The 14,587-nt window shown below is 40.8% G+C and overlaps 1 protein-coding gene across 2 annotated transcripts in view; it reads right to left on the bottom strand.

Moving 5' to 3' along the window:
* Nucleotides 1-9,473: 9,473 nt before the first annotated feature.
* HECA (HECA ribonucleoprotein granule regulator) overlaps nucleotides 9,474-14,587 on the bottom strand; it is a 242,980-nt gene continuing 237,866 nt past the window's right edge. For both annotated transcript variants that reach the window (XM_086927562.1, XM_086927561.1), the window contains exon 4: nucleotides 9,474-13,877. In XM_086927562.1, coding sequence (XP_086783688.1) covers nucleotides 13,713-13,877 — 165 coding nt within the window. In that variant the 3' untranslated portion in view covers nucleotides 9,474-13,712. The remainder of the gene's footprint in view (nucleotides 13,878-14,587) is intronic.

Here is a 14,587-nt window from a genome sequence, read left to right as displayed (position 1 = left end):
AGAAGCTTTCAGCCAGCCCTCTTCATCTATTGGTCTGCTATTGTGTCATTCACATTTTTCTTCAGCCCACTCCAGCATACAGCATGAGGCAGTGGGTCAACCTACTTCAGCCAAGGGCTCTCTTCACTGAGGGACAGTATTTTCCCATGTACTATATGCATCCACATTGGAGAAGACAATGCAGATGTGTGAAGTACTCCATTTTTCCAGCCAAATTGTGCACACTACAAACCAGCCTTCAAGGGAGCATCATATGTGCGGGCAGAGAGGCCGGAAACAGATTGCGGTTTTGCTGAATATGAAGCCTAATTGTAGCAGGACTTTATGATACTAGCACAGAGAGCTCTCTGGGGTGCACTAAATGCAGAGCGCCATCCAGGTTGTTCGGCATCGATTCCTACACATGAGCACGACACACACACTGCAGATTAGAGCCTCCAACCACTGGTGACTTTACATTTTTTCACCCGTTGAGGTGTCTCATCCTTTTTGCCAGTCCTCTTGATGTCGGCTATCTGTCGCCTTTCAATCTTTTGCCACTGCAGGGTGTCAAGCTTCTTGAGGCAGATTCTTCAATAAATACTTCAATACATTAATTAATAGCAAAGACTTACAAATGCAATGTTTATGCAATGTAATGGTGCTTAAGAATGACGTTTTGTTAGTTTGACATGAGTGAGGTTTGAGGGGAAACATCCTTTACAACGCAACTTTTACCACGCAGTGCTTTTACATCGCAACTTTTACAACGCAAACAATTACAACGCATTGTGCTGGAGACGCTCTAAGATAAGGAATAGATTTCATTTACTATCCAACACCTTCCCTACTATCCACGGGGAATGGAGTTGGAATAATAAATTTAACTATTCACTATCCAGCACCCTTCAACACTATGCGTTGTAAAGGCATGCGTTGTAAAAGTTGCGATGTAAAAGCATGCGTGGTAAAAGCAGGCGTTGTAATGTCTTACATCCGGCTTGAGGCCTACTCGCGTTGTCAGTATCCACATTTTATTGTTTGTGGTTTTCCAGAGCGTAGCAAAAATGAATTTCCCCCCTCCCTGCCTGTGTACCGCCAAGCTCAGACTTGACCTCCAGGTTTCATATTAATTGCACGCAATTTAGTCCGCTAAATGGTTTGCTTACACTGCAACATTTATAAAAGATAACAATGTATGTTTTAGGAGTGGACAGATTTTACAACTGTATACAATTTAAATATTTTCAATGCAGTATTGTTTTCTTTGTAAGGCATAGTAGACCGTATTCACTTGAAGTAGAGTAAATTTGAAGTTTACCATGTGATGTATTTTCTATTTACCTATTTGTTGTGATACATATTTATTTTGCCACACCACAGTGATTGCACTGCTTCTCGGTCTAGAAAGGCATAAATGGTCACTATTTTAGAGAGGAGCCAGAGCTTTGTTCCGAAATTTAGAGGACATTCCGATATGTTGGTCCGGTTGACACTCTAAACTTAGAATACTTTCCATATTTCTTCTCTCCTGACTAATAGCGCAGTCCTTAAAGATAAGTGCTCCTTGGTTTTCATTGCCATGTGATAGACTATCAGCCTTATTCATGAAGGCTAAATCGGCTCGCAAAGGGCCGGATTCTGAGAATCCGGCCCTTTGCGAGTGCGATTTTTGCATTTGGGATTCAGCATCCCAAATGCAAAAATCGGTAATTGCTAAATCGCTAAATTGCGAGGAATTACATTTAAGGAATCTCTATTTGAGATTCCTTAAATGCAATTCATGAAGCATTTGAAAATTGCGAAAATGCAATTTTGGGCCGCTATTTACCGAGAGGTCAGACCTCTCGGTAAATAGCAAAAACTTAGAAAAATGCTTTTAAAAGCATTTTTCTAAGTTGCATGTTGCACACACACATGTCCTTTGGACATGTGTGTGCGCAACACCTGTTTCAATTTGCATTTAAGGGGTGCTACAGGGTGTCCTTTGGACACCCCTGGCACCCTTTAAATCGCTATCTTATTTGCGAGTAGCAAATTGCTAATCGCAAATAAGGAATAACTCCCCATGCATTCCTATGGGCCTTTTGGCCCATAGGAATGCATGGGGAGTTATTCCTTATTTGCGATTAGCAATTAGCTAATCGCAAATAAGGAATCAGTGGGAATCGCAATTAATATTGCGATTCCTACATGATTACCGTTTTGCGAGTCTCAAATAGCGATTCCTTATGATTCGCTATTTGAGCCTCGCAAAACGGCCCGATCATGAATCAGGCTGTATATTCGATGCTGACCTGTGTCTAAATTAGGGCTAAGTTTCGCTGCCAAGGATTTTATATTTATTTGCATTTTGAAATGAGCGACTAATGCCTTTTGCCTTCTGTGTTGATTCTGACATTTTTATTAAACCTTCAGTGGTTGCAGTCTGAACCTTGCCTTGTGGATTTTTCCGAGTAAAACTTTCTATGAATTTCCTCTGGGTTTATAGGATTTTCGGTTAGGGCTTTCATGTTTAATACTGACACAAAGCCCAGATCCATCAATCTGCCCTTTAAATGCTGTGAAGCGCTGATACCGTTTACACTTTTTTTTAAACCCCTCCCAGGCACAATATCGCACATCAACTGCTTCGCGGCGCTTCATAGCTTTCTATTGTGCAATGATTATATACTTCCTGGTGCAGGACACAACGTGCATTTTAAATATTTCATCTATGCTGTGACCCCTTGAAGCAGGGGGAGTATAACAGAAAGGTGTAATTTGTATTGCCTCGTAGTGCCTTGGAGAATTATTTGGGGGTGCCTGTAGCAAAGCAAGCCAGGCTGATTTATGTCCTGTTGAGGTTTTCAAGTCTCCACTGATATGAGGAGTGGGAAGCCAAACACAAATGGATTTACTTGCTACTTGATATTTCTCTTTATTTGCTGAAACAGGATATAACACATCACAAAATCAAAGAAGAATCATAGCACACACCCCACAGATGCCATGTAAGCATTTCAAATTCAAACACTTAGCGTGTTATGCTTAACTTTGGGAAGCTTCGAGTTTCAATTCAGGAACTAGGTAGTAGGGGACAGATTTACTAAAGACTTGTGTTTACCTTAATAGAGTTTTATATAGCACGAACTAGACCCGGCATGGGTATCAGAGCGCTTTACATGAGCACCAGTTTCGTTACAGACGGACACATTCATTCTTGTTATGCACGGGGAGATTACATGATTTGCCCAGAATCACAGGATGTTGAGCGTTGTTGCCGAGGCTCCCCGGTTCCCTAGCTTCGAGGTCCACCGCCCTAGCAGTAGGGCTACATCCTCTCCCCACTTGCTGGACGCAAGTCGTCGCTAGGCAATGCAAGTCCTTAAATGTGATTTACAAAGCGATGCAGGGAGCGATTTGTACCGTCCTGCATGACTTGTAAAGAAAAGTAAAACAGCGCAGCAGCTTGCGCTGAGTTTCATTCAGGGTTCGAGTCGGGGTACCACGCGGGTGGACGGCATCCCCCCACTTATTTTAAGGGGTCTTACTGGGTTGACGCCGTCCCCCCTGCGCAAAAGCTGGGCTTTAAATTGTAGCGTTATTCCCGACTCGAGCCCTGCTCTTGCCTCCGTTAGACGCGCTGTTCAATGAATAGGAAGGAGCCAGGACTGCCAGACAAGCACCCCAGCCCCCTGTTCTAATAACTCTGCGATCTTATCGGCGCTGCTGCGTTAATGGAGTATGTGAGCGCTATTACGTATTTGAGTGTCTCCCCACTTCTAGGTTTTTTTCCTTTTCGTGACGTCACTTCCGGTCGTGCCGTCACTTCACGTATTTGAGCGTCCCCCCACCTCTAGGTTTTTTCCTTTCGTGACGTCACTTCCGGTCGTGACATCACTTCCTGTCTGTGAGCGTCCCCCCACTTCTTTATTTAGGACTTGTGCCCTGGTTTCATTCAATTTGGTAGGCGTTCCCTGAGTGGAGCATGGACATTACAGTGCATCTACCCATAAAATTTGAAGCAATCCCAGATTTACTAAAGGCAGCGAACCTGGGATTGCACCAAAATGGTGGGTTTACAACAAAGAGGCGTAACAAGAAGAAATATCGACGGCTCTGAATAGAGTGCTGCCTTTCCCTAATATAACAATGCTAGCATCAGCCACAATTAAATACAGCCCCCCCATCCCTCAAAACCACAGACAGCAATGAGCAAATTTCCAATTTGCCATTGATTCCAAATGAAGGGCATTTTTACAACTCAATTCAAGAACTTTAATTTTAGGGCCCGTGTCTAGTTCCGGCCCAGCTGACCCCCTGATGTGGATCACCAGACTCCAGAGTCACAAGACACCTTTTGATACAGCTTAATAGGTCCAGTTCACAGCCCTACATGCATAAAATGGCTGAGAGCAAATGGGAGAGAGTGAACTGTAGCCACTGGCTGATGAGAAGCTGAGATGCAACATGTGTGGAGTCAAGTGGTTAAACTCTCATGTCAGTTAAAGGATCAGCTGATTGCTTTCACACTGGAGTCATAGTTTAGTGACTCTTTAGAAAACAAGGGACCCTTATAGTAACAGCTAGCTATAACAGAGGGAAATAGAAATAGTGTAGAAAGATTATAGCTAGATGCTGATCTAAACCATAGCCTATTTAATAAGAATACCTCTATATGTGAAAAAATACTATATTCTCATAGATAAACCACCCTATTAAAGGTGATACGTACATGTACGTATCGCCTTTAATAGGGTGGTTTATCTATGAGAATATAGTATTTTTTTACATATAGAGGCATTCTTATTAAATAGGCTATTGTTTAGATCAGCATCTAGCTATAATCTTTCTACACTATATAGTCGTAGTTTAGTGAAGCAGGAATCTCTGACATGAAGGTAGTGACTAATCAGGACACTCCAACGAATATTGAAGCCCTCAAAAAGACCCCATAGATCAGAAAACTGCTGAGAAAAGCCCCTCAAGAACTCCTACTCATTCAGAACTGCCCCCTGATCTCTAGAGTCATAACCCACCAATCCAAGCCCATGTTGTACAATGAGTAACTCAATTAGTAGAAGCTGTGTTGCCCTGGTGGTTAGAGTTGGATCTCAAGTATAGAGCTTTAGAGAAAGAGAAAAGTTCCAGTTACTGATCATAGTAGTTGATGGGGGACGGCAGAGGAGAAGCCCCGGGGGGAGAAAGAAATAGAGAGACAAATGGCTGAGTTGGAAGCCGAGTCACGTAGGGCACCTTCAAAGAATGCAGCTGACTCCCCAGCCCTCTCTTCTCAGGGTACGCTTCCAGTGACCTGATAACTACATAAGTCCGGGGTCACATCCATCTAGCTTGTCTGGACGCCTTTGAACCTTTAGCACCAAGCAAATGGCCACAAGGCCAAAGACTGAGATCCAAAGAAGCATCTTCCAATTGTAAGCAATAGAGACATCACCCAGTCCAATATAACCCAAGTTTTAAACGCACCAGCTACAGTGATGGGGTTTCGATGCAGATTTTCAAAGGAAGAGAAATAAGCGAATGACAGGTGTGAAGGTAAATCGTTTTCAATCTTTAAACCATCTTTTTCTTGATGAACATCAGAGGCAGCCTTCGGTGTGGAGTCCAGATGCCTTGACGGCCCCAAGAGCAACCAAATCAGCATGACAGCTGCACACTCTTGACCATCATGGGCGACAAACACCTGCATACTATGGTCGTTCCCACATACAGAACAACACCAGTGGCACACTTCTGTGGCCAGATAGCCATCACAAAAGGTAAGTGACTACAATTTCCATCACGCTCTTGTGGTGTCTATTTTAAACCTGCATTAACATAAAAGGTAGACATGCCCCTCCTAGCAAGATAGGAGTTTTGGACATGCCTGCGCTTGCGGTCAGCTGTCAGACTTCACGCTTCCTGCTTCTGATGGTGGTCATGTTTCAGTCTCTAAGAGGATCCTGATTCTTCCGTTCAGTAAGGAAACCTGTCTAGGACATGTAGGGTTTTTCTTGGCCATCAGCCCAACAGTGAGTGAGAACAATTAAGGTGTGGCCACCTGATCAAGCAGAAGGGCACCAGCGGGAAGTGCCCACCAAATCTTTGGGAATGTATTTCAAGTCTAAGCACATTTACAATCCTCATCTTAAAACAAGTTTATCTGTGGACTATGTAGAACAGTCAATAACAGTGGTCTTCTATGCATTGTCTGGGACATTTCTGTGAACTCTCAAAACATACCTCCAAAGGAGATTAAGCCTTTAACATGCAACTACACATATTAACCTCTGGACAGCATCGGGAAATTAATAATGAATACCTTTTTACCATAATTGGGCTAGGTTTCTCCTGCTCGAAGCTAGTGATCCTACATTCACTGTACACACATTTGATGCTGTTCTTCCTTACCGCATAGTGTGCCTTCCTGTGTAACCTGTTATATACCTGTTTATTGTATTACTCATCCTGTCTTATTTGCCTAGTAAATAAGTGATTATTCCTTGTTTTTTTTATTTGTATTCTTAATAGATGTTGTCAATGCCCTTATGTCCTTCCTTCCATAATTTTTGTAAAGCGCTCTGATATCCTTCGGGATCTTGTTTGCGCTATATAAAGCTTCCTAAATAAATAAATCATTGACTTTTGTTGGTCTAATAAGTGCATTATGGTGAAGGTGCTGAAGAAATAGCAAGGTTCATTATCATTTGGTAATCCAGTTTCTTCCTTTGTGTACTGTACTTTACAGGACTGACTGAAACACAGGTAAGAGAGTGACTTTACAAAGTTCCATCTCTCTTGGTGAGGCCCTTTGCCCAACACTCACTGGGCACCGACTTCAGCCTTACAATGCGGGGTCTGGCAACAGAGTCGGTGGGAGGATAAACACCAAGTCCCAGTCTAACTAATTTTTACGCAATGCAGAGGAGCGCGATTAAAAATCAGCAGTGTGTTCTTCCCCCTTCTGGAGCCTGTACTCAAAAATGTCCAATAACCATGAATGTGCAATGTAATCAACAATTTCACCCTAGTCAGTATCACGCACCTACATTAAATGTGAAATGCATGCATATGTTTGTGTAAATTAGCATTTTTAGGAAATTGTACCTGTGACATTTTAAAGCGTAAGTTCCTGTTTTGAGCCATCACACCATAAATGTACACAGTAACCAACAATTCGACCCTAGGGATCACCTAACTATAACAAATGAGCAAAGCATGTGTTTCCCACCCCGCCCCAAAAAAAGAAATTCCCCCAGGAGACCAGCATCGGGAGTTTGCAAGTCTAAGGCGTGCTGTTAGATTGAGAGCTACAAAATGGTTGAGAGCTACCATTTAAAGACACGGTGAACAGTCCCTCTAGAATGTGGCCGCCCCGCCCAAACACCTCCCATCAGTGGGGTCATAACCCCTCCTAACTACTTATTGATTTGTTATCCAAATTGCAGCAGAAATAGTAGAAGCCGTGAAGCTTGGGATCGGATCTCTGACTGGGAGTGAGACATTATTTTAGGCCTAGTAAACTTTACTTGTGTGCATTAAAGTAATTTTTATTCGTGCAGTAAAGTGCTGGCTTGAAAGTCTGTAATTAAGAGAATATTAAATCGTCCTATTGTTTACAGTGTCTAAAAGTAAATCATCTCCTTGAGCAAGTTTTGGTCAGCTCGGATTCAGTAACCTTGAGAGAGTCAAGAGCAACAAAGGAGTTCTTGGTCGTTCATTGTAGGATTCACGCCTACTGGCTTTAGGACGAATATATCTCTTTACTATGCATGCGATACATCACATGCTATTACAACGCGGTAGTTACAATGACTGTTGTTACATCGCGAACCATTACATCGCAAGTCGTTACAACAACTTGCTGTAGGGGGCGCGCTGGACTTAGGAATACGATAATTTTCTATTCCTACTCCAGTTTGTGCAACAGTAGGGAAGGTGTTGGATTGTAAATCCAATACCAGTGCGCCCCTACAGCAAGTCGTTGTAACGACTTGCAATGTAATGGTTTGTGATGTAACAACGCATTCATTGTAACAACCGCGTTGTAATGGTGTGCGATGTATCCCATGCGATGTAAATGCTGTTTCCCCTTCAGGACACCAGTGTCTTGGATACAGGTAACTTTAGAAGCCTGTAAGCAGACCTATTGTTTCCAAAACATGCCATGTGCCTAGAGTGGGGTTTGGATCAGCCCCTTGCTCCACATTTGATGGCCTTGTTGTCTCCTACTGATTCAATGATTTCCTTCCCTATTCCTGTTTTTGTACCACCCAGGAGAATTTCATGTGTGAAATATGACTTTAGGTACTTTCTGTGATTACAAGCATCAGCTAATGCAGATACACATGCAATCTTACTTTTAGCTGCAAATGTTGCTTTGCAGTTAGAGGAGAACACACATGCTTAAAAAGTGTATGAAGCTTAGGAGACGAGGACTACATCTGCTGCCATTTCAAGTGCTGTGCATGTTTTAAGGGATTAATCTCAAAATGGACGAAAAAGCTCTCTGAAAACTGCAGGAGACAGGTTATTTGAAAAGAAAATGTGTTTTTGCAGTAGACCAAGTGCATATATATATATAAAGGGTGTTTCTACATACAGGTATTCAATTTTAGTCCAAAGAGTACCTATCGGATTGAACAGCTGATGTCAGTGTAAATCATGCAAGACATGGTCTGAAACCAGGCACAGCCCAATTAGACTTTCATTCTCTAGTACATAATGCAGAGCGATTTCGCAAAAAGAATTGGCTACAAAAAAGGCTTTGTTGCCCCATTCCGTAAAACCAGCAACTAACCATGTTGAGCGGCAGAGGCGATGTGTAGGTTTTCCACAGATTAGTCCATCACCCTTACGCATGAACATAAACTAGCTATAACATGAGATGATTTACACCCTTTCACTACTTGGGGTTCGGGGATGTTGAACCAGGTCTGATGGCTCAGTGGACTGATAGATCCCACTCTGATGATCTGTCTTTGACCCCTATTGCCACAGATTCATATTCCGGTAGATCCAGTCAACCTTTCATCATGCTATAGTTAATAAAATGAGTACCAATGGATTGGGTACCAATACATTTTGTGTGTCTGCATTGTCTTGAAGGCTTTGGGGATTTAGCGGCCTGCACATGCCTTTATGTTTCTTTTCATTCACCACTTGTCATCCACTGTACTGAGTCCATCACTGGTCTGTAGCTCTTAGAGGGCACTTCTGACCAAGTTCCATTTGCAGTCCTCCGGTAGTGACATGTCCAGTGGAGTTATACAAAATAAAAATAAAAATCGGTCTGGGTGGATTATTATTATTATTGGTTAGTATTTCTAGAGCGCGTAGCTACCCAGAGGCATCCCAGCGCTAGGATAGTGCATTAGTGCCTTAAAATATATTATTTACATAAATGATGGATTTCATCTGAATTTGGCCCCTCTGGACCCTGCTTCCCTCTTCACCATCCCTCCCATTACATGACACAAATGCATGCGATATGACAACTCCTTAACAAAGTCTTGCTTCTGAACCTTTTATTACCGTTTTTGACACAGAAAAATCACCAACATATAAAAACTCATCAAAAAGCACAAATGATAAGTGAATAAAACAGTTTAATGTTGCCAACATTAATTCGTTCTTTTTCTTAACAATGGTCAGGCAAATGGTCATTATAAGCAACAAGAAAAGTGTTAATCTGGCCTTTACACATTTTTCTCAGCTTCACCACTTTTCACCTTTACTATTAATCTTCCCTGATCCTCGCTGAGCAGCAAAGTTGCTCATTACGTTCACATTTATTGTGCAACAAATTACCCGCATTTCTCTAACCACGTAACTTCACCAAACCTCAACACCTAGACAGACTGCCCAGTTTCCCAAACAAGAGTTCTGCCAAAAGCATGAAAAAATTGGCAGAGCGAAAGAAAAAAAAAATATCACATTTTCCCCTAGCATACATTTTGCCAAGTGACTCTAAAAGTGCAATCCAGATAGTAAATAAAAATGAAGAAATCACTGCTGACAGTTACCCCTCAGTTTCTCTTTCCTCGGTCCAACAGTAAAAAGAATGATACGTTGCTTTTATATTTCATTTTGGCCCTTCCTTCACCATAAATACTATCCCAAGTTAAATATAGCTATCTTTGAAGAAAAATACATTATGGGTTATCAGTTGACCTACAGAGACATTTTTACTGTTCTTGACTTAACAGTTAAACAAATGTTACTTCTTTTAGATGTGCATAAAAAGGAAACCAAAACAGAATCCAGTCTTGGGAAATAACTGTAATGGGGAATATAATTAACTCACTTCTTTTACTAAATGCATTTTTGCAAGATAACTAACTGTACGTCATGTTTTGGCAATGCATATTAATACAGGGACCTTTCTGGGAATTAATTCCTGTTTTGATTTTGAACATCTACTAACATTAACTTTAAAAGAAACTCTAACTTTTCATTTTAAAAGGTATCTTACAAATCTGTAAAACAACATCAGTGTAGGTAAATTAAGCCGAATTTAGAATTTCCAAGAAAAAAAGGCAAGTCTACTGAGTCTGAGGCGACCAGCCATCAATACATTGACGTTTTGCAGATTACTTCTTATACTCTTCTCGCCCACAGTCACTTATTATTACTAATAAGTGGATTAATAACACTTGTAGTCGTCTGCAAAGCGAGGTTTTCCAAGCGCAAGTTTGATATTCTACTGAGAAATGTATTATTTGTATTAGAAATAGCAAACTGGAGGACAGGGAAAAAACCCTTATTTATGTTTTGCAGTGTAATTACATGCACTTTTTATTTTAAGAACATGAATATGCAAAAGAAGTAATAACCCTTAGGCAATCTACTTGTTTCTATCTTTTTTCTATCGGTACGTCTTCGGCCAGGGTCACTGTCAGCAGAACTGTTCTGGTGTTGCTAGCACAGTAGTTCAAAATGCTTCAATGCTGGCTCCTACATGACTGCTCCATGACAGCACTTTTTTGAGCTTTTTATGTCAAAATGGGTCTGGAAACATTAGCATATAATCAAAAAAATGGATTGCCCGAACCTCATTTATAGAACACAGTTCCTGGTGAAACAGGGACCAACAAGATGACCCTCACTATGTCTTTTTCTCACTTCTTTCATTATGTTGCAGAGGAATCGAGCCTTTTTCCTGATGCAAATGGAATGAGTATTAGGAATGCAATAGGTCTCGCATTTTTTTGAGTTAGAGCTACTGGCATAGCTCAGCAGCTACCGGACAGAAATTGCCACTTTGCAGGAGTTGAAGAGACGTATTGGGATGGCCAATGCAAGTAAACAGTGAGTGAAATCGCCTGGCCAAGCACGCAAAGACGAGAGAATCAGACCCAATGAAACAATAAAAACCCTGTATTTCTAAATGGCACAACAACAAACAAATGGCAATTCATGGGCATGCCAAAAGCCGATAGAGGAGATAACAAGTCTTGCAGACAGTGCATGCGTGCTGCCTAGGCTCAACCTAAAAATAGGTTGCGTCTGGGATAGCTTGTGTGTTTTAGAAAAAAGGTTTAGAAACTGCCAACAAAAGTTTTTTTCAAATATATGCTTCATATTTTTCTAACTGTACGCTTGAAAGGTAGCCCAGGAATGCCAGTCCATTAAACGAGTGCCGTAGGCCACAAAATGGTGGTTCCTTTAATGGATTAGTAATAATGACGGAGTGTGAATTGCCAAGGGAGCATTAGACATTTGCTTTCAACTGGACATATTTCTGATTGTCAACTGAGCCAAATGTCAGGAAGAGTATATTTATTTTTAATATACTGCAGGCCTAAGTCACAACGTTGATTATGAGCCCTGCAAAGCCCAAATGTGAAACGTCTTCTTTTTAAAAGTGTATAACTTGTAAGTATTCTAGTATGCCTTGGCTTTAAAAAAATGTTTTTAAAAGGCGGAATACAGCCTTAATATTGTAGTGGAAGAGAGAACAATAAAGAATGCAATTTTTATGGCACCCTTGAGCAGTTCTAAATACGCCTTGATTCATTCCAATGTTCCATTGCCGTAGACATGACTCAATCGAAGTCATCCATGGCCGGTTTGATGATGCCCGGACCACCATAATCTTTCCAGAATGGAAGCATTGCAAACTTGAAGCTCCTCCTACTCCCATTAAAAGTAGTGTTTTTTTTTTCTGATGTAAGGATATTGTGCAACATCTATTTTGTATACTTGCTGAAAGTTATGATGCATTATTTTGAAATGCAAATAAAATATTTTTTTTAAAAAGTAGTGGGTTTTTAAGTTTTGCAATTAATGTACACTTTGTATGGCTGCAACAATTGTGTTCTCTGTAAGTACACCTTAATTTATCTTAATTAATATCCTCTATGATACAATTCAGTTAACATATTTTAAAAATCAGGGGAAGAAGTAAACTTGACATTATGAAAACTGGCCTGCTATTATGGTGAGAGAGCCTTTCAAAAATGTAATGTACACAATTTAATTCAGAACAGAGAAAATTGGAATTCATGTTATTTATATCCCTTTGTAAAATGCACAGGATACCACAGCCTTTTTCTTAAAATTGTCCCTGGGACAGCTACATAGCTCCCGAAAAAAGTATGACAAAAAAACCCACGTCATCAACGTACCAATATGTGAAAAACGAATTATTATTTCAAACAAGAGTAGGCATTTTCCCAGCACTAATCACAAAACAGTGAACCATCAGCACCCTCTCTCATTCCTTGAATAGAAATGCAAAACCAGCATACTTTTAGGAATTCAAGAGTAGAGACACTGCACTGCTACTGGTTTCAGCATTTGGGAGTTTGTACTCCATAGCGTATCACTTCCCAAATTAACACTTAACCGCTTGTCAATTTAGACATAATCATTGTCAATTGGTCTTAGGTTGCCATCGTTCCAGCTCCTCTTCAATACCACAATCGGGACAATACTGCAGCTGTACTTCTTTTTCTAAAGCACATTTGTTCTCAAATGAGGAACAAACTGGATTGTACTAAAATCAAATATATCAGTAAAGCAACATATAGATTGCACTGAAAAAAATGCAGTCAGTATGATTTTATGGGAACTGCCTGAGAACAACCATATCTCACCTTGAGCTCAGCTCTCATGGAATCCAAAAGGGACACATATCTGTAATTCATAACAAAGTGCATGGTAAGGATTGGCCCCTTCCTGCCTGGCCTTTAGGTGAAAGAAAAAAAATTGAAAAAGACATTGCAAAATTGACCCGTTCTCATTTCATATCCTCTAGCTACCTAATATAAAAACCTCATTCTCCCAACAACAACAAAAAAAACTACACCACACGAAAAACTAATTTCCAGAGCAAATGGCCTCATAAGAAAAAATACATTTTGGTATAAATGTTTTATCATGTTTTGAATACTGGTAAAACAGAACTGTGTTCCAAAGTGCTAGGCAAGCGGGGAAAATGCTAGTTTAGATAAATATCGCAAACATTATGGCAAAAAAATAGAAACTATTTTTAAAATGTTTCTGGCACCAATTTACATTCACTCGTCATACAATAGCTTACTTTTTCCATCTAGGAGGAATCTGAATTTGGATCAGCTGATACCATTTATAAGTTTTATATGTTTTTGCAACATACTGCTATGTAATGTAAAAGTGTTTTTTTAGATAGAAAAGAATTTACTTTTGTCGATGAATAGTTCCTATAAAAGATACGTAACAAAGTAGCAATACCTAAAAAATAGCCAATACTAAAAACAAAGCTTTCGTCAATAAGCCTCCAGAACTTTAAATGAGGAGAATGGCTTGACAAAGTGGTAGTCTAGATTGCCACAATGCGGGCACTGCTGCACATTGCTGTATTCGGAGAAGTACTGCATTCCAATGCGGACATCAACCACAGGCTTCCCACAGTGCTTACAGTTTAGTCGAGCCTATCAGAGAAAAAAAGAAAACACCAGATTAGAAAAACCTGCTATTTTTTAAGCACGGATAGTCAAGCAGACAAAATGGAAAAAGTCTGGCTAAAGAACAAGAGTTGTGAGGAGGGACAACATTACAGCTGTTCCTGATGGCCCCTAGCGCCTAGAGACCCTTACGGGTGATTGTTCGCGCTTTACAAATGTGTATTATTATTATTATTATTATTATTATTATGAAACTGGATTCATATTTGGGCCTGGTGACTACTCACCTCAAGGAATAAGCAGAACCCATGGCAGAGTGAAACTTCAAAGTCACTAAATCAACCTGCGCTCACGCCCTGGTACTTACAGGAGAAGGGCCCTTGCTGCTTTTTATCTCCCTGTAGCCACACAAGCAGTCAGTCAACTGACCCATGGAGTCTACTTCTTCTGCCCTGGGTATAAGAGGTCCCAGGATGCTTGCTTCCGGTCCATGGAGGACCTGGCATGACATTCCGGGCTGGACTGTTCCCATGAGGAACAGGTTCAAGGGTGATTTGCATATGTCCGTGTCCAATCTGGGGTGGCAAAATAAGCAAAAGAACAATGGATTAAATCCAGATCTGTGACTGAGGGTGAATAGTTAAAAGGTTTCAGCACTCCGTCCACCATCTTGTTTTGTTTGCTATGTTCGCCATAAGTGGTGAGGGGTATGCCCAGACGTAGGTCTCTCACTTGCT

The sequence above is a fragment of the Lissotriton vulgaris genome, chromosome 6, assembly GCF_964263255.1.
Source record: "Lissotriton vulgaris chromosome 6, aLisVul1.2, whole genome shotgun sequence".
Classification (NCBI taxonomy): Eukaryota; Metazoa; Chordata; class Amphibia; order Caudata; family Salamandridae; genus Lissotriton; species Lissotriton vulgaris.
Note: the sequence above shows the minus strand (reverse complement) of the source record. Positions and strands in the feature narration are given on the sequence as shown.